This window comes from Pituophis catenifer, unplaced genomic scaffold (assembly GCF_029215685.1).
Source record: "Pituophis catenifer annectens isolate HBS135680 unplaced genomic scaffold, rPitCat1.0.hap2 SCAF_11, whole genome shotgun sequence".
NCBI classification, from domain to species: Eukaryota; Metazoa; Chordata; class Lepidosauria; order Squamata; family Colubridae; genus Pituophis; species Pituophis catenifer.
The window spans coordinates 17,468,593-17,496,461 of record NW_027256891.1 but is presented as its reverse complement, the minus strand read 5'-3'; the positions used below and the strand labels follow the sequence as shown (position 1 = coordinate 17,496,461).

General features: G+C 46.6%; 1 protein-coding gene across 1 annotated transcript; it reads left to right on the top strand.

The window, feature by feature from the left end:
• On the top strand, positions 1-27,869 carry DRP2 (dystrophin related protein 2). Its single transcript, XM_070951692.1, has 22 exons — positions 1-62; positions 152-308; positions 1,636-1,756; positions 4,048-4,316; positions 6,633-6,779; positions 7,840-7,918; positions 8,509-8,569; positions 9,042-9,103; positions 10,037-10,111; positions 10,798-10,999; positions 13,060-13,145; positions 14,117-14,274; positions 15,058-15,224; positions 17,962-18,073; positions 19,483-19,619; positions 20,433-20,498; positions 21,285-21,350; positions 22,624-22,767; positions 23,381-23,609; positions 25,563-25,686; positions 26,532-26,618; positions 27,817-27,869. Exons 1-22 carry the CDS (start codon positions 4-6, stop codon positions 27,867-27,869), a joined length of 2,661 nt encoding a protein of 886 aa, XP_070807793.1. The 5' UTR covers positions 1-3.

Sequence of the window (27,869 nt, the reverse complement as noted above, 5' to 3'; positions counted from 1 at the left end):
CCGATGACCCTGGAAATGAATCTATGCTGGAATGAGATTAAGAAGAAATCACACAGCCTCCGGTAAGCAGCCCCAAGAGTCCCAAGTGTAACTTTGCTTCCACACCTCTTTTCTGTCCTCCCAGGGTTCAACGTCTTCTTTGTCTCCTCAGGGCTCGCCTAGAGGCCTTCTCGGATCACAGTGGCAAGCTGCAGATTCCTTTGCAGGAGATCATTGACTGGCTTAGCCAAAAAGATGAGGAAATTTCTGCCCAGCTACCGCTCCGTGGGGACGTTCTCCTGGTACAGCAGGAGAAAGAGAGGCATACGGTAGGCACCAAGAGTCCACACCAATCCTAGCATCTTACAAAACATCTGAGAAAGCCAACAGAATCCACAAGGAGTTTCCAAACACGTATCTCCCTGGGCCCAGTGGTGGGATTCAAATAAATTAACAACCAGTTCTCTGCATTAATGATTAGCTGAGTGGGCGTGGCCATGGTGGGCGTGGCCAGGGGGTATGACAGGCAGCATTCGGCCTTCTGCACCCCAGGGGTGAAATCTACTGTTCTGTCCCCGTCTCACACATGCACACAAACAGACAGCTGGGGGTTAAATAAACTGGCAGACAACCAATTCTTCTGATAAGAAGCTTGGCAGCAACCCAGTAGCTGCTTGCCAAGAACTTTACTCATAAACAAAATACACACAGTCAAGAATTGTCCAGTTCATAAAATAAATCGAAGGCCGATAATGTTTCCAAAGATGCAATGTGACTCGATAGTAGTTAGTTTTGTCCAGAGTTAGTTAGTTAGTTTTGTACAGAGTCTGAATGGCCACCTCACCCCCTTTTATACCCTGTGGGGTGTGGTCCAGTGACTCAGCTTAATCTCTGGCATGCGTTTTCTTCTGTTGCGCACGCTTATCTCTGCGACGCTGCCAAGGATCCAGCCAAGACTCATTTCCCTCATCACTGTCCACCTGTGGGTGCGTGGACGTGCTTGGCCCCGGCCCTATCTCTTGCCCTTCGGCGGACACCGAAGGCATTGCCAGAGAGGAGGGTCCTGGAGAGGGAGGCCTTGCCAACTCCTCTCCTTCACTCTCGGAGTCCTCTCCTGCCCATGACACAGGCTCAGGTAACGGAGCCACAACATCTACTTACTTTCCTTACCGGTTCAGAAGCGCACGTGCCATGTACGTGCACACATCACATGCGTGCACAGACCTTCTGCGCATGTGTAAAACCTCTGCATGCACAAAAGATAAAAAACACATTACTTCCTGGTTAAAACCAGGAAGTAATGACACTCGGGTGGGTGGGCGGAGCTTTGCTCTGCCATCGCTACCGGATCGCCGAACCAACAGCCACGATCGCTACCGGACCAGGCTATCCGGCCCAATCCAGGAGCATTTCACCCCTGCTGCACCCCCCTGGGAGCAAAAATGGGCCACGGGGGGAGGGGTGCCGCTTAAAACAAACATTTTTAGGACTTTTGCACTTGTGTATGCATGAGTTGTAATTCCTTCGGGGAGCTTAAAGAAGAGCAAACGAAGGCAGAATTGGTTTGTTTTTTCTCTAGCAGACAGAGATGAATTAAAAGGAGAAACTGCAAGGCTTCTCACTTCAGGTTCTCCTGGTCTTCTCTCCCTGATGTAGGCCTTCATGGAAGAAGTGAAGTCTCGGGGACCATACATTTATTCTGTTTTGGAATCGGCACAAGTTTTCCTTACTCAGCACCCGTTTGAAGAAGTGGAAGATGTAAATCTTGACAGCAAAGGTTGGCAAATCTGTTCGTTTTCTCCATCCCTCTGGTCTTGCACTTTCCAAACATTTTCTCTTATTCTTGACTCCTTCAGAACTTCAAAAGGTTGCCAGCTCAGCTGGTGGAGTGTATCGGCTGGTGGATTGGTCTTTCAACCTCATCTTGAAAAATAATCTCTCCAGAACTGTGTTAGTGGACACAGAGATGCCCTCCTGCTTTTCAAAGGAGTATCTTAGGGAGAACTTTATTAAAAGCTTGTGGCTTAAAAGCCCAGCCCAGGAAAAGTCCTTTGATAGGAAAAGGTTACCCAGAATGAGTAAGAACCTTTCTGAAGTAACTGGGGAAATCAAATATTCAGAATCAGGAAGCCTAATGGACCCAAATAATTGATAGCCAGTTATTCCAGCAACAGTACATCAAGTGTTGTCTCTTGTGTTAAATATTTTTTTTGTTTTATATCACATATTTCATTTCTATGTTGAACAGTGTGTTTTCTAGGTGTCCAAAGTGTTAACGTATAAACATCATTATAATCATACATATATATAAACATATATGCGATAATATCAATCGTTATTGAAAAGTATACTATTGTTGTGGTCCGCTGGTAGTCTGCGGAGCTGGCAGCAGAGTCAGACAGTGAGGAGGCTGGGGAGGAACATGGGCCAGTTGTGGAGTCTGGGTAAAGCTCGGACGAGGGCTCTGCGTCGGAGGCAGAGAGGGGACCAGGGCCATCTGGTAGTTATGTGCTGCCTCCAGAGCCTCCGGAATCTGACATTAGCAAGGCAGAAGAACAGTGTGAGCCTGTTCCCAGTGCGCGCATGCGCAGAGCTGCCAGAGGGTAAGAACAATTAAGAAAAAAAGGGGCGACTCAGGAGTAAGGCTTGGAGATGATTGGCCCCTCCCATAAGACACAAAAGAGGAGCAAACAGATGTGACCCTTTGCAGGAAGCAATTAGTTCATATGGTCAATTCAAGCTCTGAGAAGTCCATTTGACTCTGTGCTCCGTTTGGCCTTGCAAAACTAATCTGGCAGAGTTTCAAGGGAGATAAAGGTGGGTGCTTATCAACATTACCCTGAAAGACTGTGTCAACTCGAGCAGACATCTATCGGAATCTTCACAGACTGTTTGTGAATCATTATGAGCTGTGAATGACCATAATTCACAGCCGTCTCAATAAAAGAGGTTTTTTGGGACTAAAATTGTGATTTATGCTTTCTCAGGAAGCCTAAGTCAGAACAACTATCTTCCATTATAGTATCGATTATATAACCATCAAAATATTTACTCATCAGTTTTTCTTTCTCATGTCCCTATTTCACTTAAATCCACTCCTCTAACCTCAGTATCTGTCAATTATCCATTTGTCGAATAGTTCCCATATTATAAAATATAAAATAGTGTTGTCTCTTGGCTGGGATGCCAGCCAGCTAGCCATGATCTTCCCATGGATATCATTCCATTTCATTCCTCTTCTCCAAACCATCATCTCTCAATCGACACTCGCCGAGTATGTTCTGTCTTCATTGAATGTTCTTTTTTTTATTTTTTTGGGGGGGAGTTCTTTTTTCTTCTCTGTCCACAGATTTTTTTCCCCTTTCCCTTAAATCAGTGGTGGGTTGCTCCCGGTTCACCCCAGTTCGGGTGTTCCGGTAGTGACAGCAGTGGGAAGCTCCACCCACCCGCCCAGACGTCATCAAAAACGATTCGCGCTACCAATAGTGAACTGGTAGCGCCGGGCTTTGAAACCCACTACTGCCTTAAATGCATTTTTATATTTATTCACATTTGAACCTGAGATTATTTGCATGAAACATTTCTTCTGTATCCATGATATAGACTGCCCGTAAAGTCATAAACACTATCCCTGCAGAGGAAATGTGTACATGGAACCACGGTGAAGACAATACTATCCAACCATCCTTCGCTCCCATCTCCTCCTCCTTCCATTTCTTCCCAAAACCTGGTTGCCTTCTATTTTTATCTACTGCTAATTTATTTGTCACCGAAATATGTACAACCTCCTGAATTGTAAGCAGAATAAAATAAATGCCAGCTGTCGGTTATCACAAGTGGAACAGAGTCATCATCACCCTCCTTTCTGTACTAGGGAGTTTCTGACTACAGTTGTGTAATTTGGAATGCTGAACTACGTAGATGACGATTGGTCTGATCCTGCAAGGCTTTTCTAATGTTCTGCTCTCCACTCTGACTTTTGAAAATCCATCAGATCTGCTGATGACACAGTTGCATTACTGGAAATTCAACACCAGGTCTTCTCCCTCCTCGATGTTCTCTTTTTAGATGTCTCCCCAAGACACCGGATCCAGAATATCAGCCGTTTTGTGTGGAAACAGGCGACGGTGGCCAGCGAACTGTGGGAAAAGCTGACCGCCCGCTGTGTCGACCAGCACCGTCACATTGAGAGGACCCTAGAGCAGCTGCTGGAGATCAAAGCGACCATGGAAGAACTCAGCACCACCCTCAACCAAGCTGAAAGTGTGCAAGAGACATGGGAACCCATTGGAGACCTCTTCATCGATTCTTTGCCGGAGCATATCCAAGCCACCAAGGTAATCTTTGGTCACTCATTCTGTACTTGTTTAAGAGATCTGGAGGGAAGATTAGACCAGGGGTTGGCAACCCGCAGCTCTGGAGCCGCATGTGGCTCTTTCATCCCTGTGCTGCGGCTCCCTGTCACCGGTCGGTAAAAGGAAAAAGGACGCCGCACTAGGAGGAGACTCTATGGTGGGGGAACCGGACTTCAGGTCGGCTCCAGAATTGAATGGGGGGCTTCCGGTTAGGACCTTTGTGGCTCTTTGAGTGTTTAAGGTTGCCGACCCTGAATTAGAGAGATGAAGGTACTGTAGACCCAGCATCTCACTGTGCAACAGGGCACTAACTCTAGAAGTATGCAAAGTGACTAGGGTCCAATGTTGTGTTGAGTCAGGGCTGTAGAGCATTTATCACCTCGAAGACACTACAACATTTTGTGTGATGTATTGCTCTATCAGTAGAGCAAGGATCGGTTTGGGGAGAAGAACAGATGAGTTTTAAGGAGTGAAGTAGTTGCTTTCAACCTCTACAAGGCTTATGGAAGTGGTGAAATCTGAACCGGTTTGCCACCAGTTCGCTGGCCGCCAAACGCATACTGTGTGCACACATGTGCGGTGCGTGCCAAACGCACGCTTCATGCAGAAAAAGGAGGCTTGGGAAGGTAAGTAGAACAGCGAGGGGGGGAACAGCTATGCCGCGCAATTTAGATTCAGTAGAAAGCAGGATTTCCTGAATTCTAGCAATTTTAAATCATGCAGCACATCTGATCGTCAGAAATACCGGTTCAGAGGAACCGGTAGCTTTTTTTTTACTACCGGTTCACCCGAACTGGTAGTTTTTATCACTATCGGTTCTCCCAAACCGGTGCGAACCAGTAGCATTTCACCACTGGCTTATGGCATCCATTTGATTCCTTACTCTTGCCAAATGTAAAAAAGACAGAGGACAGAAAAGATTTGTTAGCATGCTTCATGCAATCACCGTTCCATATTTTGTGCATTCCCCCTGGTAAGTGATAGTTTGTTGAACACATCACAATGACTGGATTCGCCCAATGTATCAATTCTTAAATCATGTTCTGTAATCACAGAATTACTAGCTGGAGGTCAGAAGCTTGGCAGAGACATTCTTACTCTCTGCCCTTTTTTTCCAACCCCTGGTAAAATAAGTTCCATGTTTGATAATACTCTGTCTTCTTTCTGTTTGGATTTCGATGTCAGTCTATCCATTTCTGCGCAATCTAGCATCTTCTTAATTATCTCTTCGTCTTGCGGTGTTTCTTTGTTTTTCCAATATTGTGCGAAGATAATCCTGTCTGCTCTTAAGACATGTTAATGTTCTGTAATCACAGAATTACTAGGTTTTTTCCATTTTATTGATTGATTGATTGATTGATTGATTGATTGATTGTTTGATTGATGGTTCGATTTATATGCCGCCCTTCTTCGGAGACTCAGGGCAGCTTACAATGCGTTAAGCAATAGCCTTCATACTTTTTGTATATACCTGCTTTTAGTAGGGCTTTTGCTCCCCCCCCCCCCCAAGCAGTGTTCTTTTTTTATACAAAGTCAGCTTATTGCCCCCACAATCTGGGTCCTCATTTTACCTATCTCGGAAGGATGGAAGGCTGAGTCAACCTTGAGCCTGGTGAGATTTGAACTCGCAGTAATTGCAGGCAGCTGGCAGCTAAGTGCTACTTAACAGCACTTTAATCCGCTGCACCACCAAGGCTGTTTCATCAAACAGTGTGCGTTCTGGGTACAATTATGTTCATCACCATCCTATTAATAATATAACAATATTGTACTATAATAACATTAATACATAACATTTAACATCCTCATCTAGCAACTCTCCTCTATACCATTTCCTCCATTATTATCTCCTCCTTTCTGACTTCTGTTTCCGTTATCTAACCATTGAAAGAATACGTCCCACATCAAAAAATATTCAGTTTCTTCTTTATCCTTAATAGCAAGTGTTAATCTATCCATTTCTGCACAATCTAAATTTTTTTTTAATTACATTCCCCTCAGACGGAATCTCATCATTTCTCCATTGTTGCGCCAATACTATTCTGGTTGCAGTTAATATATGCAGGATCAAATATGCAGTCTTTTTTATCATATTTTTCTGGTAGAATGCCCAATAAAAATATCTCTGGTTCACAGAATTACTAGTTGGCGGTCAGAAGCTTGACGGAGACCAAGACCAATCTACGACTCATCGTCCTGGGTTACTGATTATTTGCTTTCTTTCTGTCTCTGTCTCTTCCCCCACCCCCACCCCCTTCGATCTCTCCTGCTTTTTCTTGGACTGATGTGGCTCCCCAGTTGTTCCAAGAGGAGCTTTCCCCCATGAAAGACGGAGTGAAACTTGTGAATGACCTTGCACACCAGCTGGCGATCTCTGATGTTCACCTGTCCATGGAAAACTCCCGTGCTCTAGAACAGATCAACACACGCTGGAAACAGCTACAGGTGAGACATCTTGCACAAGGCTTGGTGCAGCGGTCACCAACTGGTGGTCCGTGGACCACTGATAGTCTGCGAGAAAATTTTGGTAGTCCACAGAAAAATCTTTGTGTTTTTGCAATTTTTTTTTTAATATTGCACTAAATCAGGGATCCTCAAACTACAGCCCCTGGGCCAGATATGGCCCACCGAAGCAATTAATCCCGCTCGCTGAGGGGATGGGGTCCTTCAGGCACTTAGCTTGGCCACCTGTTTAGTAGCTCCAGCCCTTCCCTCCTTCCCTGGGAGTCTAGGCGCTTCCGCGAACGGCGCGTGAAACTTCGGCCGGGCTCCTTGAGAGATGGAGTTTGCAAAGGGCTGATCTAATGCCCAGGCTGGCTACAAGACAAACATTCATTCTTGGCTGTATTTGAGATTCCTAGCTGCAATGGACATCAAAACTAGGGTTGACCCCGGGCGCTTCTCTCTGCTAACAGGCAGCCAAGCTAAGTGCCTGAAGGACCCCATCCCGTCACTAATTCATATTAGTGGGATTTAAAATTATGAATTTAGTGGTCCCTGAGGTCCGAAAGGTTGGTGACCCCTGGCTTGGAGCAACCTGGTGCCTAGTCTGGTCTGTTTTCGACCCAGGTCCTCCTACGCCTCCCACCTTCCCAAAATATAGACAAGCGGAGTTGGAAGCTACCTGCTGCGTATGTTTTTATGTGTAAGTTGGTACCCAACTTTAGCTTTCCCTGCAACTGGGCACATTTGGGTTGTGCTGAACTATAACCAGTGGTGGGAATTCAGCCAGTTCGTACCACTTTGGGAGAACCGGTTGTTAACTTTCTGAGAAGTTTGGTGAACTGGTTGTTAGAAGAAATCATTAGGGCAGAGAACCGGTTGTTAAATTATTTGAATCCCACCACTTATAACTCCCATGTTCCCTACTCTGTGGGGAGGATTCGGTGGTAGAACAGCTGGCTTTCAAAAGTCTCTAGACGTGCTCAGCCACGGAACGTCTTCCTCAGACCGAAAGGCTGAACTTTTCGCACAACTTAGTTTGACGGGTCCATCTTCCGCACAGGTCTCCATCAATGACCGTCTGAAGCACCTTCAAGATGCCCACCGGGACTTTGGGCCAGGATCTCAACACTTCCTGTCGAGTAGGTGCACTGGGTTTTTTTTTTTCTCTAAATGGGGAATTGCTCTCCTTTTATATACTCGTGGGATTTTATATACCGGTGGCATAAAATGAGAGCAAACCCCATTTCCCTCTACCTCTGATGATGTTACCTACAGTTGGGTAATGAAACATCTGCAGGAAAACAAGCAAACTCAAAGAGCACCAAGGACCCCACAGTCCTTTTCCTCCTCCTCCTCCTCCTCCTCCTCCTCCTCCTCCTCCTCCTCCTCCTCCTCCCTCCTCCTCTCCCTTCTAGCTTTGATGATGTTACCTAGTTGGGTAATGAAACATCTGCAAGAAAACAAGCAAGCTCAGAGAGCACCAAGATCCCACAGTCCTTTTCCTCCTCCTCCTCCTCCTCCTCCTCCTCCTCCTCCTCCTCCTCCTCCTCCTCCTCCTCCTCCTCCTCCTCCTCCTCCTCCTCCTCCTCCTCCTCCCCCTTCTAGCTTTGATGATGTTACCTAGTAAGGTAAGGAAACATTTGCAAGAAAACCGGCAAGCTCAGAGAGCACCAAGAACCCCGCAGTTCAACCCTGAGCTAACAAACCTCCTCTTGTTTTTCCTTTGCAGCCTCAGTCCAGGTCCCCTGGGAACGAGCCATTTCTCCCAATAAAGTTCCTTATTACATCAAGTGAGTATCAAGCTATGTCTTACAAAGTTTCCTCTGGTGTCTCGACCTTCGTTATTCTTAGCAACCTTCCGTCCTCTTGCCATATCCTTTTCTTTAAACCTTCATTTGCACCTTGCAGAAATCAATATCATTGATTTTTTTTCCCCTGTACTAATCCGTTATGTTCTCAATGCAGGAGCCCAAGTGTATTATTTTGTATTATTTATATGAGCCTTTGGACTCGTGTTATTTGTTTCCATCCAAGCATCCAATTTAAGTATTATTATTATTACCAAAATTCAGGAAGCGTGGAAGTGTGAAAAATAGGAGTTTTTCCTGGGCATTCTTTTCTTCCCATCCTAGATCCATGAAGTACCTGACTTTGTGTCTTTGCAACTGTGTGACAAACATAATTAAAGTAGCCTTATGACTTAATTTATTAATTTTAATAAATTTAATTTTAATTTAAAAATTAAATTAAATTTTTTTCTAGCCACCAAGCCCAGACAACCTGTTGGGACCATCCAAAGATGACTGAATTATACCAAACGCTGGGTAAGAAAAACCGTACGGGTAATCCTCGACTTACGACCACAACTGAGCCCGACATTTCTGTTGCAAAGTGAAACATTTGTTAAGTGGGTTTCGCCCCATTTTATGACCTTCCTTGCCACAGTTGTTAAGTGAATCGCTGCACAATTGTTAAGTTAGTTCAACCGAATCTGGCTTCCCCGTGGACTTGGTTTTTGTCAAAAGGTCGCAAAAGGGGATCTCGTGACCCGGGGACACTGCAGCCGTCATAAATACGAGTCAGTTGCCAAACATTTGAATTGCGACCACGTGACCACGTGGCCGATTGCAATGGTCGTTAAGTGTCATAAGTCACTTTTTCCAGCGCTGTTGTAACTTCGAATGGTCAGTAAATGAACTTTTGCAAATTGAGAGCTACCCGTAATACCATCTCATGGACAGTGGGAACTGACAGTCAATAAACTCTAGAACAGGGGTGTCAAACTCAAAGCCCGGAGGCCGGATCAGGCCCGGGAGGGTGCTTAGATCTGGCCCCACGGGGCTACCCTGGAAACATCGAAGGATCGGCCCGCGGTGTCTCAGCCTGGCCCTCAGGGCCGGCGCAATGTGTAACATGTTCACACTGCTGCAATAGGACTGGGTGGTTTTTTTAATATGATTTATTGGTTAGGGATTTTCTGTCTTCACTGTGAGTTGTATTGTGTTGGGGAGGGGAGGTGCACTGAGGGAGCTCCACCAATCTCATTGTACAGATGTTGTGCGCTGACAATAAAGGTTTGAATTTGAATTTGACACTCTTGCTCTAGAACAAGCTCTGGGAGTTGCAGTTCCAACGTGTTTTGGGTGGTCCTAAAAAGGAGAAGAGATTATTCTGGGGAGCCAAGGGTCTCCAATTGTCAAGGGAAAGGATATGAAATCGACGTCTTCCTTTCTTTCTCTCCTTTTTTCTTTTCTCAGCCGACTTGAACAACATCAAGTATTCCGCTTACCGTACAGCCATGAAGCTACGCCGGGTGCAGAAGGCTTTGAGACGTAAGCCCTTGCCCTTCCTCCTTCCTCCGTCCACTCAAGTTGCATTTGCCTCCGATAGAATTCAGAATCGGTCTGCACCATGAGCTTCATATGTGTCCTTGAAGGAAGATGTGGGCATGGGCTGACTTGCCTGCACGTCCATCTCCTCCTTGATGATGTTGTGTGAGGACCCAGAGTGTTGGGGGCAACAGGCTAACTCTGTAAAACCGCTTAGTGAGGGCTGTAAAGCACTGTGAAGCGGTATATAAGTCTAAGTGTTAGTGCTATTGCCCTTCCTTCCTTCCTTCCTTCCTTCCCTCCCTCCCTCCCTCCCTCCCTCCCTCCTTCCTTCTTTCCCTTCCCTCCCCGCCTCCCTCCCTCCCTCCCTCCCTCCCTCCCTCCCTTCCTTCCTTCCTTCCCAGTGGTTAGAATGCAGTGTTGCAAGCTAATTCTGCCCATTGCCAGCAGTTCAATCTTGACTGGCTTAAGGTTGACTCAGCCTTCCAGCCTTCCGAGGTGGGTAAAATGAGGATCCAGATTGTTGGGGACAATAGGCTGACTCTGTAAACTGCTTAGAGAGGGATGTCAAGCACTGTGAAGCGGTATATAAGTGCTATTGCTATCGAGATGTGTTGTGGCTGCTTTGTTTTTCATTTGTCTCCCGCAATCATCTCCTGGTTTTGACCCTCCTTTTTTCTACCCCACAGTGGATATGGTGACGCTGTCCACAGCCTTGGAGGTCTTTAATGAACATGAGCTCCAGCCCAGTGACCACGTGATGGACGTGGTCGAAGTGATCCATTGCTTGACCGCTCTGTATGAGCGGCTGGAGGAGGAAAGAGGCATTCTGGTCAACGTCCCTCTCTGTGTGGACATGAGCTTGAATTGGCTGCTGAATGTTTTTGACAGGTATTGGGGACAGATACCCATGCAAACAACAAAAGCTTACTAAAATGTGTGTGTGTGTCTCTCTCTCTCTGGGACTGTTACTTCAGAGAAAAGCAGTCATTTTCTCACTCATCCCTGGGGCAAAAATGAGATGATTACTGTAAGTCAGGGACAGGGGTGGGCTGCTGGAGGTTCGCAGGGGTTCGGGCAAACCTCTAGCTAAGATTGAGTGGAGAACCCCCACATCCCACTGGTGGCTGGCCCACCCCACCCCGCCCCTCCCAGGAGCCCCCATGCAGCCCATTTTGGATGCAGGTAAGTGCAGGGCGCGCAAGGATGCTCGGCGAGGGCGAAAAACGGGCCTACCGGAAGTTCAGGAAGGCTGGAAATGGGCCCATTTCTGGCCTCCAGAGGGCCTCTGGAGCCTGGGGAGGTCGTTTTCTCCCTCTTGGAGACTCGAGGAAAGACTCTGTCAAACTCAAGGCCCAGGGGCCAGATCTGGCCAGCGGGGTTAGAACTGGCCCGTGGTTCCACCCTGGAAACAGCGAAGGACCGGCCCGCGATGCTTCTGCCAGCGAAATGGGCTCCCAAGCTCCATTTTCAGCTGCCATGGCCTCCTGCAACCCTTTGCCAGTGAAAAGGGAGCTCGGGAGCCTATTTTCGCTGGCAGAGTGCTCAAACCACTACAGGTGCCCCCAACAGGGGTGATGTCGAGCTGGCTACTACGCCTACCCTGGCCCCACCCGCTCCGGCCCCCCAAGGTCAAACACAACCCTGATGTGGCCCTCAATGAAATCGAGTTTGACACCCCTGTTGTAAGTCTATCTCAAGCATGAGCCGCAGTGGTGCAGTGGTTAGAATGCAGTATTGCAGGCTACTTCTGCTGACTGCCGGCTGACTGCAATTTGGTAGTTCGAATCTCACCCGGCTCAAGGTTGACTCAGCCTTCCATCCCTCCGAGGCTGGTAAAATGAGAACCCAGATTGTTGAGGACAAGATGCTGACTCTGTAAACCGCTTAGCGAGGGCTGTAAAGCACTGTGAAGCGGTATATAAGTCTAAGTGCTATTGCTATTGTCACCATTGTTCCACCTCCATGGCTTGGAGATGGATCTGAGGAACCATCTCTTTTTGGTTACATCCACCCAACTGACTAGAGGCAAGGAATGTCCCGTCTCCTTCATCTGGTTTCAGTTTCATAAACTGAAACTGAAACTGGTGGGCCCCAGAAGAAGGACCTTCTCCGTGGTGGCTCCCTCTCTTTGGAATATCTTCCCTGCAGAAATTAGACTGGCCCTCAATTTGACATTCTTTTGCCGATGGGCCTAGGCAACCCAGAATGAGATGGAGCCCGTCAAGTGGCTTTTTTGGCTGTGTGTTGTTGCCAGGGAGGTTGTGGGGGTTATTATATATATATATATTTATATCGGGTTTTACTACTTATAAGCCACCCAAAATCAATGTCAGCGAGTGGGCAGCCATGTAGGTTTTCCAAATATATCAATAAAATTAATCATTTTGCATTGTCTGTAAAACAAATCTTCCCCCATGCTCCTCCTTCCAAGACTGGAAGGAGATAATCCAAGGGGTGAGAACCTAGGATTTATATTAAATCAATGTTATTTATTAGAGGAAAATTAAAAGTCACGGCCCAAGAATTCCAGCCAGGTTCTTCACCTTGAACGGGACATCTTTAAAATATTGAGTTTTATGGCAGCAAAATTCTCATCCATTCCTAAGCTGGGCCCTTTCAGGACCTGTTCATTGTTTGGGTTGCTGCTGCTATTTTCCTTTTATCAATGTGGGAAATCTCCAGCAAAATTCAGACTCGGGGTGGGGGGGGGACACAGGAATTTGAACTGATCTGGAATTCGTTAGCTTCTCCAGGCCTCTCCTCTCTTTCGCTCCGGAGGGGAGGCTTAGAACTACGCATGGAAACGACGAGGAAGCAGATGGCGACGAAATTAAAAGAAGCTTTGTAAAGAAGGGTTCCCATTCATCTGACAAGCTGGCAAAAAGATGGAGCTTTTTATCAGGGGAACAGAGGACAAAACGTTTTTACCCCGCTCCTTTTCTTTTCAGTGGGCGCAGCGGGAAGATGCGGGCGCTCTCCTTCAAGACGGGCATCGCATGTCTCTGCGGCACGGAGGTGAAGGAGAAATTCCAGTGTGAGTCACTCTGCAGAAGACGGCTGGTGGAATCCGAGGGGGAGGCTTCCAGATTTAGCAAGGATGGAGAGAGAGTCACGGGCAGCTGCATCCAAGAAACGGTCCTTGGTCTGGATGGCAGCCATGTTCCATCGTTCTCCGGCTCTTAATTTTGGCAGTGGAGGAAAGCTTCTGCCCCAATAGACAAGAGCTATAGGGAATGACAAAAGGGACGCAGTGGCTCAGTGGTTAAGACACTGAGCTTGTTGATTGAAAGGTCAGCAGTTCAGCGGTTCGAATCCCTAGTGCCGTGTAACAGGGTGAGCTCCCGTGAATTGTCCCAGCTTCTGCCAATCTAGCAGTTCGAAAGCACGTAAAAAAATGCAAATAGAAAAATAGGGACCACCTTTGGTGGGAAGGTAACAGCGTTCCATGCGCCTTTGGCATTTAGTCATGCCAGCCACATGAACACGGAGACGTCTTCAGACAGCTTTGGCTTTGAAACAGAGATGAGCACCATCCCCTAGAGTCAGGAACAACTAGCACATATGTGCGAGGGGAATCTTTACCTATAGGGAATGACACGAGATGGGCCATCCTGCCAGAGAGAGATTGTCTCCCAAATTTCGAGTTGTCTTCTGTTTTGAGGAAGAGAATGTCTTCCTCAAAGCCATTGTTTTCTCCCAGATACTGTACTCCTTATTGAGGAATATCTGGGGAAGAGAATCTTGAGGGGCGCAATGGCTCGGTGGTTAAAGATGTCTTTTTCCAAAGAACACTGGGGACTATAGTTCAGTGAGAATATAAAGAATTGGAGCCTTCGCAGAACTAAAATTTCTCCTCTGCATTTTTAACAGTTGAGACATAGGTTTGAGTCGAGCTTATTTTCTTCCTATGAGACTGGGAAGATGGCATGAGGAAGGCCGCTCTTCCTGTTTTCTCTCCTCCCTGTAATCTATGCATGCTCTTCCTTCCTTCCTTTCTGCTTTCAGACCTCTTCAGCCAGGTGGCCAACTCCAGCGGGCTCTGCGACCAGAGGCATCTCGGCATCTTGCTCCACGAAGCCATCCAAGTCCCGCGGCAGCTGGGGGAAGTGGCGGCCTTCGGCGGGAGCAATGTGGAGCCCAGTGTGCGCAGCTGTTTCCGCTTTGTAAGTGAAGCTGTTTCCGCTTTTCCCAGGGGCATTTGTGTGGAGGGGGAGTTTAGAAAAATAAAAATGGCAGGTGGAGGCGTGTGATTGGAGCCCTGTTATCTTTTGACGTGCGGCAGGCATGCTGCATACATGTAAAAAAGGAGTAAGACTTTGATCAGATAACTGCAGTTGTCATCTTTACTCTTTTTTGACAAACGTGTATTCCCAGGACACTCTTGATTTTACCCCTGTTGATATTCTTAATAGGAGCCCTTATCAAGAAGAGGTGTGGAAGATAGTCATAGAATGCAATTACAATATTCCAGTTCCTTTTGTGACTTATTATTTCCAAGTTATGGTGACCCTATGGGGCTTTAAACTAAAAAATTACTTGCTAGACTAAAACATTACTTTGTAAAACTATAAACAAACGAAAACCTTAAATATCCTGACTAGCATGCATATCTAATCATATTCTCTCAAAGGTTGTTTTAATCCAATTTGTTGTCATGTTAAATTCACCAAATCCAATAATTTTAACCCTGTTCATTCTCAAACCCAAGGAACTGAATGTAGCATATCATAGATTCGGAGGAAAAAATATCTGCTGTGAACTCCACCTAGGCATCAGGAAGGGTATCTGGCCAGTAAACGCTCAATTCCATCCAGTCGCCCTGACTCTACCCTGAATTAAGGGATTACAGAGTCCTAAAAAGGGGAGTTTTATATTACAGATTCAGAGAGGAAAAGTGTACAGCCTCAGAAGTTGTGGGATTTGATTGTCTCCTTTCCTTCTTCTAGGGAAATGGCAAAGCATCCATTGAGGCAACTCAGTTCCTGGAATGGGCAAACTTAGAGCCACAGTCAATGGTGTGGCTGGCCGTCCTTCACCGAGTGGCCATTGCTGAGCAAGTAAAACACCAGACTAAGTGCTCCATCTGCAGGCAATGTCCCATCAAAGGTTTCAGGTATGGAAAATAACACCGAGGGTCCTTCTGCTGGAAGGCTGGTGGATACAGACTGATCGTTTCAACATTTTCAAAAATCACTGCTGCAACTGTACATAAAAGCAAAATTCCAGACAAAAGACCAATCCACTGTTTATGTGATAAACTGTACATTTACTTTAAGCACACCTCAAACGCCGCACACAAAGCAGGGGTGAAATGCTACTGGTTCGGACCAGTTCAGTTGAACCGGTAGCAATGGCGGCAGGTGGTTTGGAGAACTGGTATCGACAGCAGCGCGAGGCTCCGCCCACCCACCCAGTTGTCGTCACTTCCTTGTTTTAACCTGTTTTTTACCCTCTGTGCATGCACAGAAGGGTTTGCGTATGCTCAGAGGGTCTGTGCGCGTGCATGACAAATGCACACGAGCGCAGAATGAGAGCGCGCGCACGGCGAACTGGTAGGGAAGGTAATTAAGATTTCATCCCTGACACAAAGTGATTGGGAGCTTGCATGCCAAATGAATTCATTATATCTCAGGAGTCCAACTCTGATTTATGAACTGATAGTATCTCAGCTCACGCCAAAGTGTAGCCATCATAAGCCATTAGCCGTGTGAAAGAGTGCGCTTTTTTTATTCAAATACCCCTGGCTGGCTGAATCAATCATTATGATATATCTAAATTGTTCATCAGCTAAGAAATTTATAGCCCTAAGTAGCCAGTCTGGATTTAGTGCCTCTGATGTCATTTTTCAGGGAGCCAGATTAAAAAGGATTCGGTTTGAGCCTGACTTGGCAGTAGACCAGGGGTGAAATCTACTTACCTTACCAACCGGTTCAGAAGAGCACGCGCCTTCCACGTGTGGATCCTCTGTGTATGCGCAAATTCTTCTGCACATATGCAGAGGGTAAAAAAAACGGTTACTTCCTGGTTAAAAGCAGGAAGTAACGACCGGGCAGGTGGGCGGAGCCTCACACTGCCATCGCTACCAGTTCTCCAAACCACTGGCCGCCATTGCTACCGCTTCTGCCGAACCGGGCCGAACCGGGAGCATTTCACCCCTGCAGTAGACGGACAAACAAACAGTTTGAAAAAGGCATTGGGCCACCCTCAAGACGGCTGCAACGTTTTTAAGCGAAAGGATGAAGTTGAAAAAAAAGGGATGAGACACAAAAGCTTTCTTTTTAAGAACTTTTTAAGACTGGAGACTCAACAAGGCCAAACAATATAAATAGCCCTGTTGGGGGTTTTTTTAGCTAAAGGGAAAAAAGACCGAGGAACCTTATGAATCATTCAGTAAGAGCAGGGGTGTCAAATTTAAGGCCCGTGGGCCAGATCCGGCCCACGGGGATGCTTAAATCTGGCCTGCAGGGCTTCCTTTGAAACAGTGAAAGAGTAGCCTGCAGTGCCTCTGACAGCAAAAACAGAGCTCGGGAGGGCTGTGCGCAGCCCTCCCAGCAGGGGTGAAATGCTACCGGTTCACTCCAGTTCGGGCGAACCGGTATTGATAAAAACTACCGGTTCGGCAGATCGGTGGTAAAAAAATGCTTTAAAAAGTAAAAAAAGTTTCGATGATCACAGCTGTGCCAAGCGATCGTCGGAACCTTTTTTTTTACTTTTTTAAAGCATTTTTTTTTTATTACCAGTTCGCCCGAACCGGTAGTAAAAAATACTTTAAAAAAAAAGTTGGCCACGCCTACCTAGTCACATGACTCCCCCTCGCCACCAAACCACGCCCATCAAGCCATGCCCACAGAACTGGTAGCAAAAAAATTTGCTTTTCACCACTGCCTTCCAGGCTCCGTTTTCAGCTGCAATAGCCTCTGCCGCCCTCTGCGGCCTCCTGAGCTCTGTTCTCACTGGCAGTGGGCAGCAGGAGGCTGTCGCAGTCAAAAACGGAGCCCTGGAGGACCGTGCATGCCCCCCCTCCCCGAGCTCTGTTTTCACTGGCAGAGGGCAGCAGGAGGCCATTGCGGCCGAAAAGAGCCCGTGAACCCGTTTTCACTGGCAGAGCGCTCGGGTCACCACAGATGCCCCCGAAACGAGTGATATCAAGCTGGCCACGCCCATCCTGCCCCCCCCCCCGAGGTGAAACACAACCCTGATATGGCCGTCAAGGAAATTGAGTTTGACACCTCTGAATAAGAGAGAAATATTTTCATTGCCATAATCAAAATCCTTGGATACATCTTTGTAGACTTAGAGCTGTTAGGAATGGGTCATCAGGGGTGCACTCAGTTTTCTCCAGTCGCCAAGTGTCAATACACAAGAACTCTGTTTTCAGTTTTGATCAGCCTCAGGGCAAGAACAAAGCACCCCCACCCCACCACCTTGCTTCTTATTTCTCCATGTCACAAACTTCAGCTGAGTTGGATCTTTCCTGTACTTCTGGCCATGCGCGGGGTTTTCAGAAGATCAAGAAAAGAAGCTTGCCAGTGCCATGCAAGGTGACAAAATCCAACTATGCCGCATTCAGCTGCCAAATCTGATTCAGAAAACCAATACTTCAGGGTGCAATTTAAAAACATACAAAACAATATATCCGAAGGAAAAATCTATAGTAGTTTTAACAGGTTTGGATTTTATTTTTTTTTTAGATGAAAGTTTGTTTTAAGTTGGATTGCATCCCATCATGCAGAGTCTGTCTGTATCCTGGTTTGGTGCAATTGAAATGAGTTTTGGTTGTGTGCTGGCATTTGATTGACATCAATATTTGAGTTGGCCGGTAACGATGAACAATTTTTCGGTTACTCCAGATACCGCAGCCTCAAGCAGTTCAATGTGGACATCTGCCAGGCTTGTTTCTTGACGGGACGAGCCAGCAAAGGGAACAAGCTGCATTATCCCATCATGGAATATTATACGATGGTAAGAGAAGAGAAGAGCATGGTCTTCAACGAACTATGCACTGTGGTTGGGTGCTGCTTAAGGGAGGCTCTGCTTAGCATCCTTATGGGGCAGCAGATTGTGCAGTCCTGCATAGGCCTTAGGGTAGAATTTGCTACTTATTACTAATGCAGTGGCTCAGTGGTTGAGCTTGTCGATCGAAAGATCGGCAGTTCAGTGGTTCGAATCCCTAGTGCCGGGTAACGGGGTGAGCTCCCGTTACTTGTCCCAGCTTCTGCCAACCTAGCAGTTCGAAAGCACGTATAAAATGCAAGTAGAAAAATAGGGGCCATCTTTGGTGGGAAGGTAACAGCATTCCGTGCGCCTTTGGCGTTGAGTCATGCTGGCCACATGACCACGGAGACGTCTTCGGACAGCCCTGGCTCTTTGGCTTTGAAATGGAGATGAGAACCACCCCCTAGAGTCGGGAACGACTAGCACATATGTGCGAGGGGAACCTTTACATTTACGTTTACTGATCTCTTTTTTTTTTTAATGAAAAAAAAAAATAAGGCAAGAATAATGATTGGAGTATCCAGGGAAGTATACTTCAGATGAAGTGTTTTTCCGGTGAAACTGGTCTACCAGAGCAACCTGTTCTACCCAACTATGGGATGGAGCATACTGCTTCTGCTTTTGCCTTTCAGCCCCAATCCAGGGGACTTTGCAGGCAGTCGCTTTCGCGACAAACTTTTTTTTGTGTGTTGGGTTTATATTTTTATTTTACCAACAAAGAAATAAAGGGAGACTAAAGGTAAAGTTAAAAGTTCCCCTCGCACATACTGTACATGCTAGTTGTTCCCGACTCTAAGAGGCAGTGCTCATCTCTGTTTCAAAGCCAAAAAGCCAGCGCTGTCCGAAGACATCTCCGTGGTCATGTGGCCGGCATGACTAAATGAAACAGAAGTTTCAGAGGCTGTAAAAAGCCTCTTAAAGAGAGGTTTCAGAGGCTGAAAAAAAAAAGCCTCTGAAATGGAAGTTTCAGAAGCTGAAAAAAGCCTCTTAAAGGGAGGTTTCAGAGGCTGAAAAAAAAGCAAGGCACAGAGCTCATAACCAAGGAACCTGTTGCTAAAATTCACCTCTGGAAACAGCTGATTGGGGGTATTCCAGGAGGTTGATCCACCTGCCAATCAGCTTTTTTCTTATTTTCCTCCCCAAAAACTAAGGTACGTCTTATACTCCGGTGTGTCTTATACTCCGAAAAATATGGTACTTCTTGTCTGGGCTACCTTGCAAGGCTGGTGCTATTTGTCAGGATTCAGAATAGCTCAACAACTTCTTGCTTTCCATGTCCTGATTATAATCTTCCAAAAGATCTGTCCTGCTCCTGTTAGAATCAGTCAAGTGCTAGGCTGAAGGTGTCCCTGTCTCTTAATCCTGGTTCTTTACAGACCACTTCCAGCGAGAACATGAGGGATTTTGCTACCACCTTGAAAAACAAATTCCGTTCCAAGCAGTACTTCAGCAAGCATCCCCAGAGAGGGTACCTACCAGTCCAATCCGTGCTGGAGGCAGATGTCATTGAAACGTGAGTTGAAAGTGGAGAGACAGCTGTGAAATCCTGTTGCCTTCCACTTCACAGCTCCTCTGAGCAACCCAGAGCTAGGTTTGGGCATTTGGGGCACTGTTCCTCTTTTATAAAAGACTGGAAACCTTTTATGGGCTTTTTGTTGAAAATGGATAAGAATGAACGGGTGATTTCTGGGTTTACCAATTAATAAGGGGTGGATATGAGGGGAGGGGCCTAGAGGTGGAGCTCTCGCCTCACAATCAGGAGGCTGTGAGTTCGATCCTAGATAGTGGCAGATATTTTTCTCTCTGGGCACAATGGGTAAATATCTGCTGAAGAAAACTCCATATTGGCGACAGGAAGGGCATCCGGCCAGTAAACACTTAGCTCCATTCAGTTGCCCCGACTCCACCCCGCAAAGAATTACGGGGTCATTAAAAGATTAAAAAAAAGAAAAAAAGGGAGGATGGATATGAGAGGGAAGGGAAGCCTATTATGTCTATTCACTCTTTTTTTCTTTATCATTTTTATTCTGTATCGTTTTGTGTTTATCCTTCAACTCGGTAAAATCTTTCTTTAATAAAAATTATGTATGTAAAGAAGTTGGGCACATATCTTTTATTTTATGTACACTGAGAGCGTATGCACCAAGACAAATTCTTTGTGTGTCCAATCACACTTGGCCAATAAAAAATCAATTCAATTCTATTCTATTGTTCTCAGAGACCTTTTCCTTGTCCAACTGAAAGCTCCCACTAATGTAGCAGATGTTTTCATTGATCCGCTAGTTGGCTTTTTAAAATTTTATGCTTCTTTTCTTTTTTCTTCCAGGCCAGCCTCTTCTCCGATGTTACCACATGCTGACACCCATTCTCGGATTGAGCATTTTGCTAGCAGGTGAGATTTGGAAGCTCTCAAGGAAGGAACCAGGATTGGGCAAGGAAAGTCTAAGGCACCTTGCTGCCCAAGGCCAACCATCTGATAGCTCTAGAAAGAGTGCAGAGAAGAGCATCAAAGACGATTAGGGGACTGGAGGCTAAAACATATGAAGAACAGTTGCAGGAACTGGGTATGTCTAGTTTAATGAAAAGAAGGACTAGGGGAGACATGAGAGCAGTTTTGCGATATCTCAGAGACTGCCACAAAGAAGAGAAGAGTCATAGGGTACAAATAAGCAATTGAATCATACTAGGAAACAATCAATTTAAATTGTAAGGATACAGCAACAAGTTCAGTCATACAGTCATAAGTGGGAGGAGATGGGTGACAGGAACGATGAGAAGATTAATAGTAAAGCAGATTTAGTGAATAGTTTGACTGTTGAGGGAATTATCTGTTTAGCAGAGTGATGGCGTTTGGGGAAAAAATGTTCTTGTGTCTAGTTGTTCTGGTGTGCAGTGCCCTATAGCGTCGTTTTGAGGGTAGAAGTTGAAACAGTTTATGTCCAGGATGTGAAGGGTCTGTAAATATTTTCACAGCCCTCTTTTTGACTCGTGCAGTATACAGGTCCTCAATGGAAGGCAGGTTGGTAGCCATCGTTTTTTCTGCAGTTCTAATTATCCTCTGAAGCCTGTGTCTGTCTTAAAATCCATATTAATAAACATCACAAAAACGTCAGGATGCAAACCTTAGATGACAAAGGGGAAATCATCATTTATTGACTCTGCTTTCCTTCTCTTGTAGGCTTGCAGAGATGGAAAGCCAGACTTCTTCCTTTTACAACGACAACCTTTCGCCAGATGATAGCTTGTGAGTTGCAACTTCTCACCTTCCCCCCCCCTTTTTTTTTCTTCTCTTATTTTGCATATCAATTCTTTGTCAACCTGGACCCCTCTCAGCCCGCAGATCTAATCTAGCCCATCAAGCCAACTCATCTTGCAATGATGGAAAATGAGGAGGCCAGAAGATACCAGGCAGAGGAACCTAGTTCCTATGCATCTGGTTAGATTTGATCTGGCTGGTCTAATGTGGGGTCAAAAATAAACCATCACTATTCATAGGGTCACTTCTGAGTTAGAGAGGACTTTAGGCTGAGCATCCTCTGGTGGGCCACCTCCCTCTGCCAGGTGTCCAGTTGGTCATGGAGAGCATCAGATTGCCCTGTCCACTTCCCAAAATTGCCCCCAGGACAATGTATCCTGCTGGTGCTACTTCTTCCTGAAATGGCTGATCAGTGGAGGAAACCCTTTAAAGGGAAACATGGGGCAGATATGGTCCTTCTATAGGGACACGGTGGCTCAGTGGCTAAGACGCTGAGCTTGTCGATCTAAAGGTCAGCAGTTCAGCAGTTCAAATCCCTAGTGCTGCGTAACGGGGTAAGGTCCCGTTACTTGTCTCAGCTTCTGCCAACCTAGCAGTTCGAAAGCACGTAAAAAAATGCAAGTAGAAAAATAGGGACCACTTTAGTGGGAAGGTAACAACTTTCCGTGCGCCTTTGGCATTGAGTCATGCCGGCCACATGACCATGGACATGTCTTTGGACAGCGCTGGCTCTTCGTCTTTGAAACGGAGATGAGCACCGCCCCCTAGAGTCGGGAACGACTAGCACGTATGTGCGAGGGTAACCTTTACCTTTACCTTTTTATGGTCCTTCTGGGGTTGATAGGTAAAGATAAAGGTTCCCCCGCAGATGCGTGCTAGTCATTTCTGGCTCTAGGGGGTGGTGCTCATCTCCGTTTCAAAGCCGAAGAGCCAGAGCTGTCCGAAGACGTCTCCGTGGTCATGTGGTCGGCATGACTCAACGCCGAAGGCGTACAGAAAGTTGTTACCTTCCCACTAAAGTGGTTCCTATTTTTCTACTTGCATTTTTTACATGCTTTCGAACTGCTAGGTTGGCAGTTGGGGTTGATAGACCCTGGCAAACGCATGAGAATTTAGACGTTCCCACCTGTCTCTTCTCTTGGAAGCTTTGGTCCCTTTCGCATCTCCATCTCTTCTCCATCGATTCACATCCTTCCTTTCTCACAACCCGGTTGCTCTTCTCTCCACTACCTCAACCTCATCATAGCTCTATTCACAACAGGGATGAAGATCAATATCTTTTGCGCCATTCCAGCCCTGTCCCCGACGGAGAACCTATCTCCAGCCAAGAGGCCCAGAATGGCACCAGGACAGATGATAAAGGAGAACTGGAAAGAATTTTGGCCCACCTGGAGGATGAAAACAGGTAAGATGATGCTGATCCCTTGAGGGGTGGCTTCTGCACGGGAAGCACGTATTCTACTGCAGAGCTCCTGACGTCCTTCCTTAGGTCCATCAGATCTGGTCTTCTAAAATCCAGGCAAATTGCAGGGGAAGGATACTGCAGAACCTCCATTCCCACCCCATTCTAGGGGAAGGATACTGCAAAATCTCCATTCCCTCCCCACTCCAGGGGAAGGATACTGCAAAATCTCCCTTTCCACCCCACTCCAGGGGAAGGATACTATAAAATCCCCATTCCCTCCCCACTCCTGGGGGAAGGATACTGCACAATCTCCATTCCCACCCCACTCTGGGGCCAGCCAGAGGTGGTATTTGCTGGTTCTCCGAACTACTCAAAATTTCCAGACCGCAAATATTCAGACAACCACTAGATGGCAACAAAGAGATAGAGCGCACTGATGATGTTGCCTAGTTGGGTAATGAAACGTCTGCAAGAAAACAACCAAGCTCAGCTAGTACCAATGACCCCACAGTTCAACCCTGAGTTACAAATGTTCTCGTCCATGGAAACCTTCATTCTCTTCTGCCGTCTAGCAATTGAGAGCTGGTTGCTTTAACAGGTTTCCTTTCCACAGGGTCCTTCAGGGAGAGCTGAGACGTCTGAAGTGGAAGCACGAAGAGGCAGCCGAGTCCGCCCAAGGAGCTCCTGAAACGGCCCAGGATCCACCCAGTGAAGAGCTCTTGGCCGAAGCCCGCATTCTTCGACAGCACAAGAGCCGCCTGGAGACCCGGATGCAAATCTTGGAGGACCACAACAAGCAGCTGGAATCTCAGCTGCAGCGCCTGAGGGAGCTGCTTCTTCAGGTAACTGCACCCCAGTAATTTACTCTGTCGAAGGGGACGGGTTTGTGGGTAGGAAGAAATGGAAAATAGCCAAATGATCTGCTCTGAGTTACCTTGAATCTCATTTAGACCAGAGGTGGTATTCAGCCAGTTCGGACCGGTTCACATGAACCGGTAGTGGAAATCACAGGTGGGCCCACCCTGGCTCTATGCCAACCTATTTAGGCTCGTTTTTGAGGCTGGGCACATGTGCGGAAGGCGTGCATGTGAGCAAAGCGCATGCATGGACCAGGGTGGGTTCTAAAATTTTTTACTACCGGTTCTGTGGGCGTGGCTTATTTTGTGGGCGTGGTTTGATGGTCATGTGACAAACAATTCTTTAGGATTTAGCAGAGGTACTGGTCTACCAGGCTTTTAACTGCTTGCAGAGCTATACCGGTCTACTCATTTGTTTTTGGAGCATACTGGTCTACCCATTTGTTTTTGGAGCATTCCGGTCTATCCATTTGTTTTTGGAGCACACCGATCTACCACCACACTGCCTTTTACCGCTGATCAGCTGTAGGGCGGCACTTTGAAGCGCCACAGCAAGAGTTTAAACAATTTTTTGCCACTCTACCACCACCGAGAGCATCAGAAACCACTTTCAGGCACCTTGGCCTCAATTGCCAATCTACCACCACCGAGCGGTTTACAAGGAGCGCATCAGTTCTAGCTGGTCAGTTGAGAGGCTTCTTGGCTTCTCAATTTAAAGCTACAGTGTCTTGTTTTTTTCTCTCTCTCTCTTCTTTGTCAAGTGAGCCCTGATTTTTTCTTTCTAGCTGATCAGCTGGGACTCGGGAGGCAGCGAATAGATTGGGGGCGGGGCCAGGCAGAAGTGGTATTTACCGGTTCTCCGAACTACTCAAAATTTCCACGACCGGTTCGTAAGAATCGGGGAGAACCAGTAACAACCCACCACTGGCGTGGACGGCGCACGGGAGGAACCAGTGGTAAGAAAATGTGAAGCCTACCGCTGATTTAGACTGACATTCAATCCATATGAAGACCTTCATTTAGACTGCAGCTTTATTGTCATTGGCCAAAACTTTCCACTCATTGCTTATGTATTGCCAGGAAAACAGAATCCACAACTTCTCACTCAGCCTGATCCACCGTCTTACTGCTGAGACGTTGGGACTGTTGTTTACCTGAAACATGCATACCTGCATCTTTATCCATTAATTCAGAACCTGCCTAGATAAGATCAAGGCCCAATTCAACCTTCTCCAGCCCAGTTTTCGGAACGCCATGGCTGAGTATTTTGAAGTCGATGCAGTTGGATGGTCTCCACTAGGGGTGAAATGTTCCCGGCTCGGACCGGATCGCCCAATCTGGTAGCAATGACGGCGGGTGGTTCGGAGAACCGGTAGCAAAAATCCCTGCCCACCCCCCATGCCCAGCTGAGCCTTGCGATCATCAGAGGCTTTTTTTTATACTTTTAAAAGCAACTTTTCTTCGGCCGAAAAAATGCTTTTAAAAATTAAAATTAAAAAAAAAGTTGGCCACGCCCATCCAGTCACATTACCCCCCCCCACCCACCAAGCCACGCCCACAGAACCGGTAATAACAAATTTTACATTTCACCACTGGTCTCCACCTTGAGCGAATCTCACCAAATTGTTCCCAATCTGCTTGTTCCCATTTCCTCCAGCAAATCCGGATACTTCACAAGCCGAAAAAGTGAATAAAATCACTTTTTTTTTTTACAGTCCTATCTTCACTTCATCTTAATTTCTGTCTCCCCCTGCATTAACAGGTCTTGACATGTTACAGCAATCATTTCTATCTATGTGCTGTTTCTCTTTTATAGAACATTTCTTGAGCTGAGATTCACGCACACAATTCGCAACCCGAGAGCTCACAGAGAGCTCGTAGCTTAATTTCCAAAAGCTGCTGCAGGCCTTTGATAATTTTCTTTGCCATCTTCCCCAGCCACCAGCCAATTCCAAAGAAGAAGGCTCGGCCACTTCTTCCACCGTGGCTTCTTCTCCTCAACCATCAGAAGAGAGTCAGCCTAGGGAAAAAGATGCGAGCACTCCAAACACAGAAATGGCAGGTGGGTTCTGTTACGCTGTGAAGCTCGTCCTTCTTCTCGGTAAAGTATTTTCCCTCAGAGTTCCTCATTTTGATGCTTGGTGACTCACTAAAAATGGGCCTCTTGGAGCACCTGTTGAAGTCCACACCTCTTCAAGTTGCCGTGGTTGAGGAACACTGACTCGATATTTTAAAGTCACCTTTCTCAATTAGTGTCTGGGCAGAGAACAAGAGCGAGGAAAAAAAATTACATGATAAATTTACCAAAGCACCGGTAAATGCAAAACTTAAAAAACTTAAAGTAGCAGCCAAGAAAACAATACAGTTGTTGATAAGAGGTAGGACCGGGGTCTTTGCAATGCTAGGTGGAGTAAGGTAAAGGTAAAGGTTCCCCTCGCACATATGTGCTAGTTGTTCCCGACTTTAGGGGGCGGTGCTCATCTCCGCTCTGCTCTTCAAAGCCGAAGAGCCAGCGCTGTCCGAAGACGTCTCTGTGGTCATGTGGCCGGCATGACTAAATGCTGAAGGCGCACGGAACGCTGTTACCTTCCCACCAAATGTGGTCCCTATTTTTCTACTTGCATTTTTTACGTGCTTTCGAACTGCTAGGTTGGCAGAAGCTGGGACAAGTAACGGGAGCTCACCCCGTTATACGTGGCACTAGGGATTCGAACCTCTGAACTGCCGACCTTTCGATCGACAAGCTCAGCGTTTTAGCTGCTGAGCCACCGCATCGCTTTTGCTAAGTGGAGTAGGCTGACTTATATTGCCCCAGGAGTATTCGGGAGGTATATAGAGACATCTTGGATGTTTTCCTGGTCTCTTCTGCAGTGTTGGCATGACCACTTTTCTTCTCCTTTCTCACAGATGAAGTAGACGCAAAGTCCCAAGATGTCAGCCTGTGTCTAGAAGATATCATGGAGAAATTACGGAATGCTTTCCCCAATAACGGAGGTAGAGTGCCATGAACAGTCTCAGAGTATGTTAAGGTGGAGGAATTTTCTGATGACCCATATTATCTCAGTTGAACTTCCCTGGGACGTCTGCCTCCCAGATGCATCATCATAAAAAATAGATCATGCTGGCAGGTCATGCGGAAAGGCATAAAACAACTTTCACACGCTTATTTTGTGTGGATGTATTCCCCAGTCAGTTGTCCCTAAGATTGATTAGACTTCTGGCTGGAAATCCCAGCTGCAGTGCCACTTTGTTGGATGATATTGGTTTACAGGAGGGGTCTCCAACCTTGGCACCTTTAAGACTTGGGGACTTCAACTCCCAGAATACCTCAGACAGCATAGCTGCCAAGGTTGGAGACCCCTGGTTTAGAGAAAGCTGAGCTATCATAAGCTTTTGGTTGGGCAAAAACCCATGAAGAGAAGGAGAATGGAAGAAGGTACAAAGGGCTTAGCCATTGCCTGGACTCTGAACAGAAGTACCTCAAAACAATAGTACTTAGACTTCTATACCTCTCCATAATGCTTTACAGCACTCTCTGAGAGGTTTACAGAGTCAGCATATTGCCCCCAATAATCTGGATCCTTATTTTACCAACCTCAGAAGGATGGAATGCTGAGTCAACCTTGAGCCGGTCAGGATCGAACTGCTGATAGTCAGCAGAGTTAGCCTGCAATCCTGCATTCTAACCCCTGCACCACTACGGCTCCTTGGTGAGACCCCCTCCAGACCCTCACATCAGTGGTGGGTTTCAATTTTTTTTAATACCGGTTCTATGGGTGTGGCTTGGTGGACGTGGTAGGGGAAGGATACTGTAAAATCTCCATTCCCATCCCACTGGAGGGGAAGGATACTGCAAAATCCCCATTTCCTCCCGATCAACTGGGACTCGGGAGGCCGAGAATAGATGGGCCAGTCAGAATTTTTACTACCGGTTCTCTGAACTACTCAAAATTTCCGCTACCGGTTCTCCAGAACTGGTCAGAACCTGCTGAAAGCCACGTCTGCCTCGCATGTCAACATTTTAGCAAGAGAAGAATAATTTATGGCTGGGGACAGAAGATGTGCAAAATTGCTAGGTATGTCCCATTCCATCAGCAATGGACTTTTGATTCCCTGCAGGAATCCAAAGCAAGTAAGCCAAACTTCAGCCTTTAGATGTGCCCTAAGTTACAATCCCCTTTTTTCCTAACAGGACAAAGATCTAAGCCCTTGGCCTTGTTGAAGAAGTCCCTCAAGTTCTCCTAG

Coding starts and splice junctions, on each gene's coding strand:
- DRP2 (XM_070951692.1), top strand. CDS start 4: ATGACCCTGGAAATGAATCTATGCTGGAATGAGATTAAGAAGAAATCA. Junction 13,146..14,116: donor GGTGAAGGAGAAATTCCAGT/GTGAGTCACTCT, acceptor TTCTGCTTTCAG/ACCTCTTCAGCCAGGTGGCC. Junction 15,225..17,961: donor TGTCCCATCAAAGGTTTCAG/GTATGGAAAATA, acceptor CGGTTACTCCAG/ATACCGCAGCCTCAAGCAGT.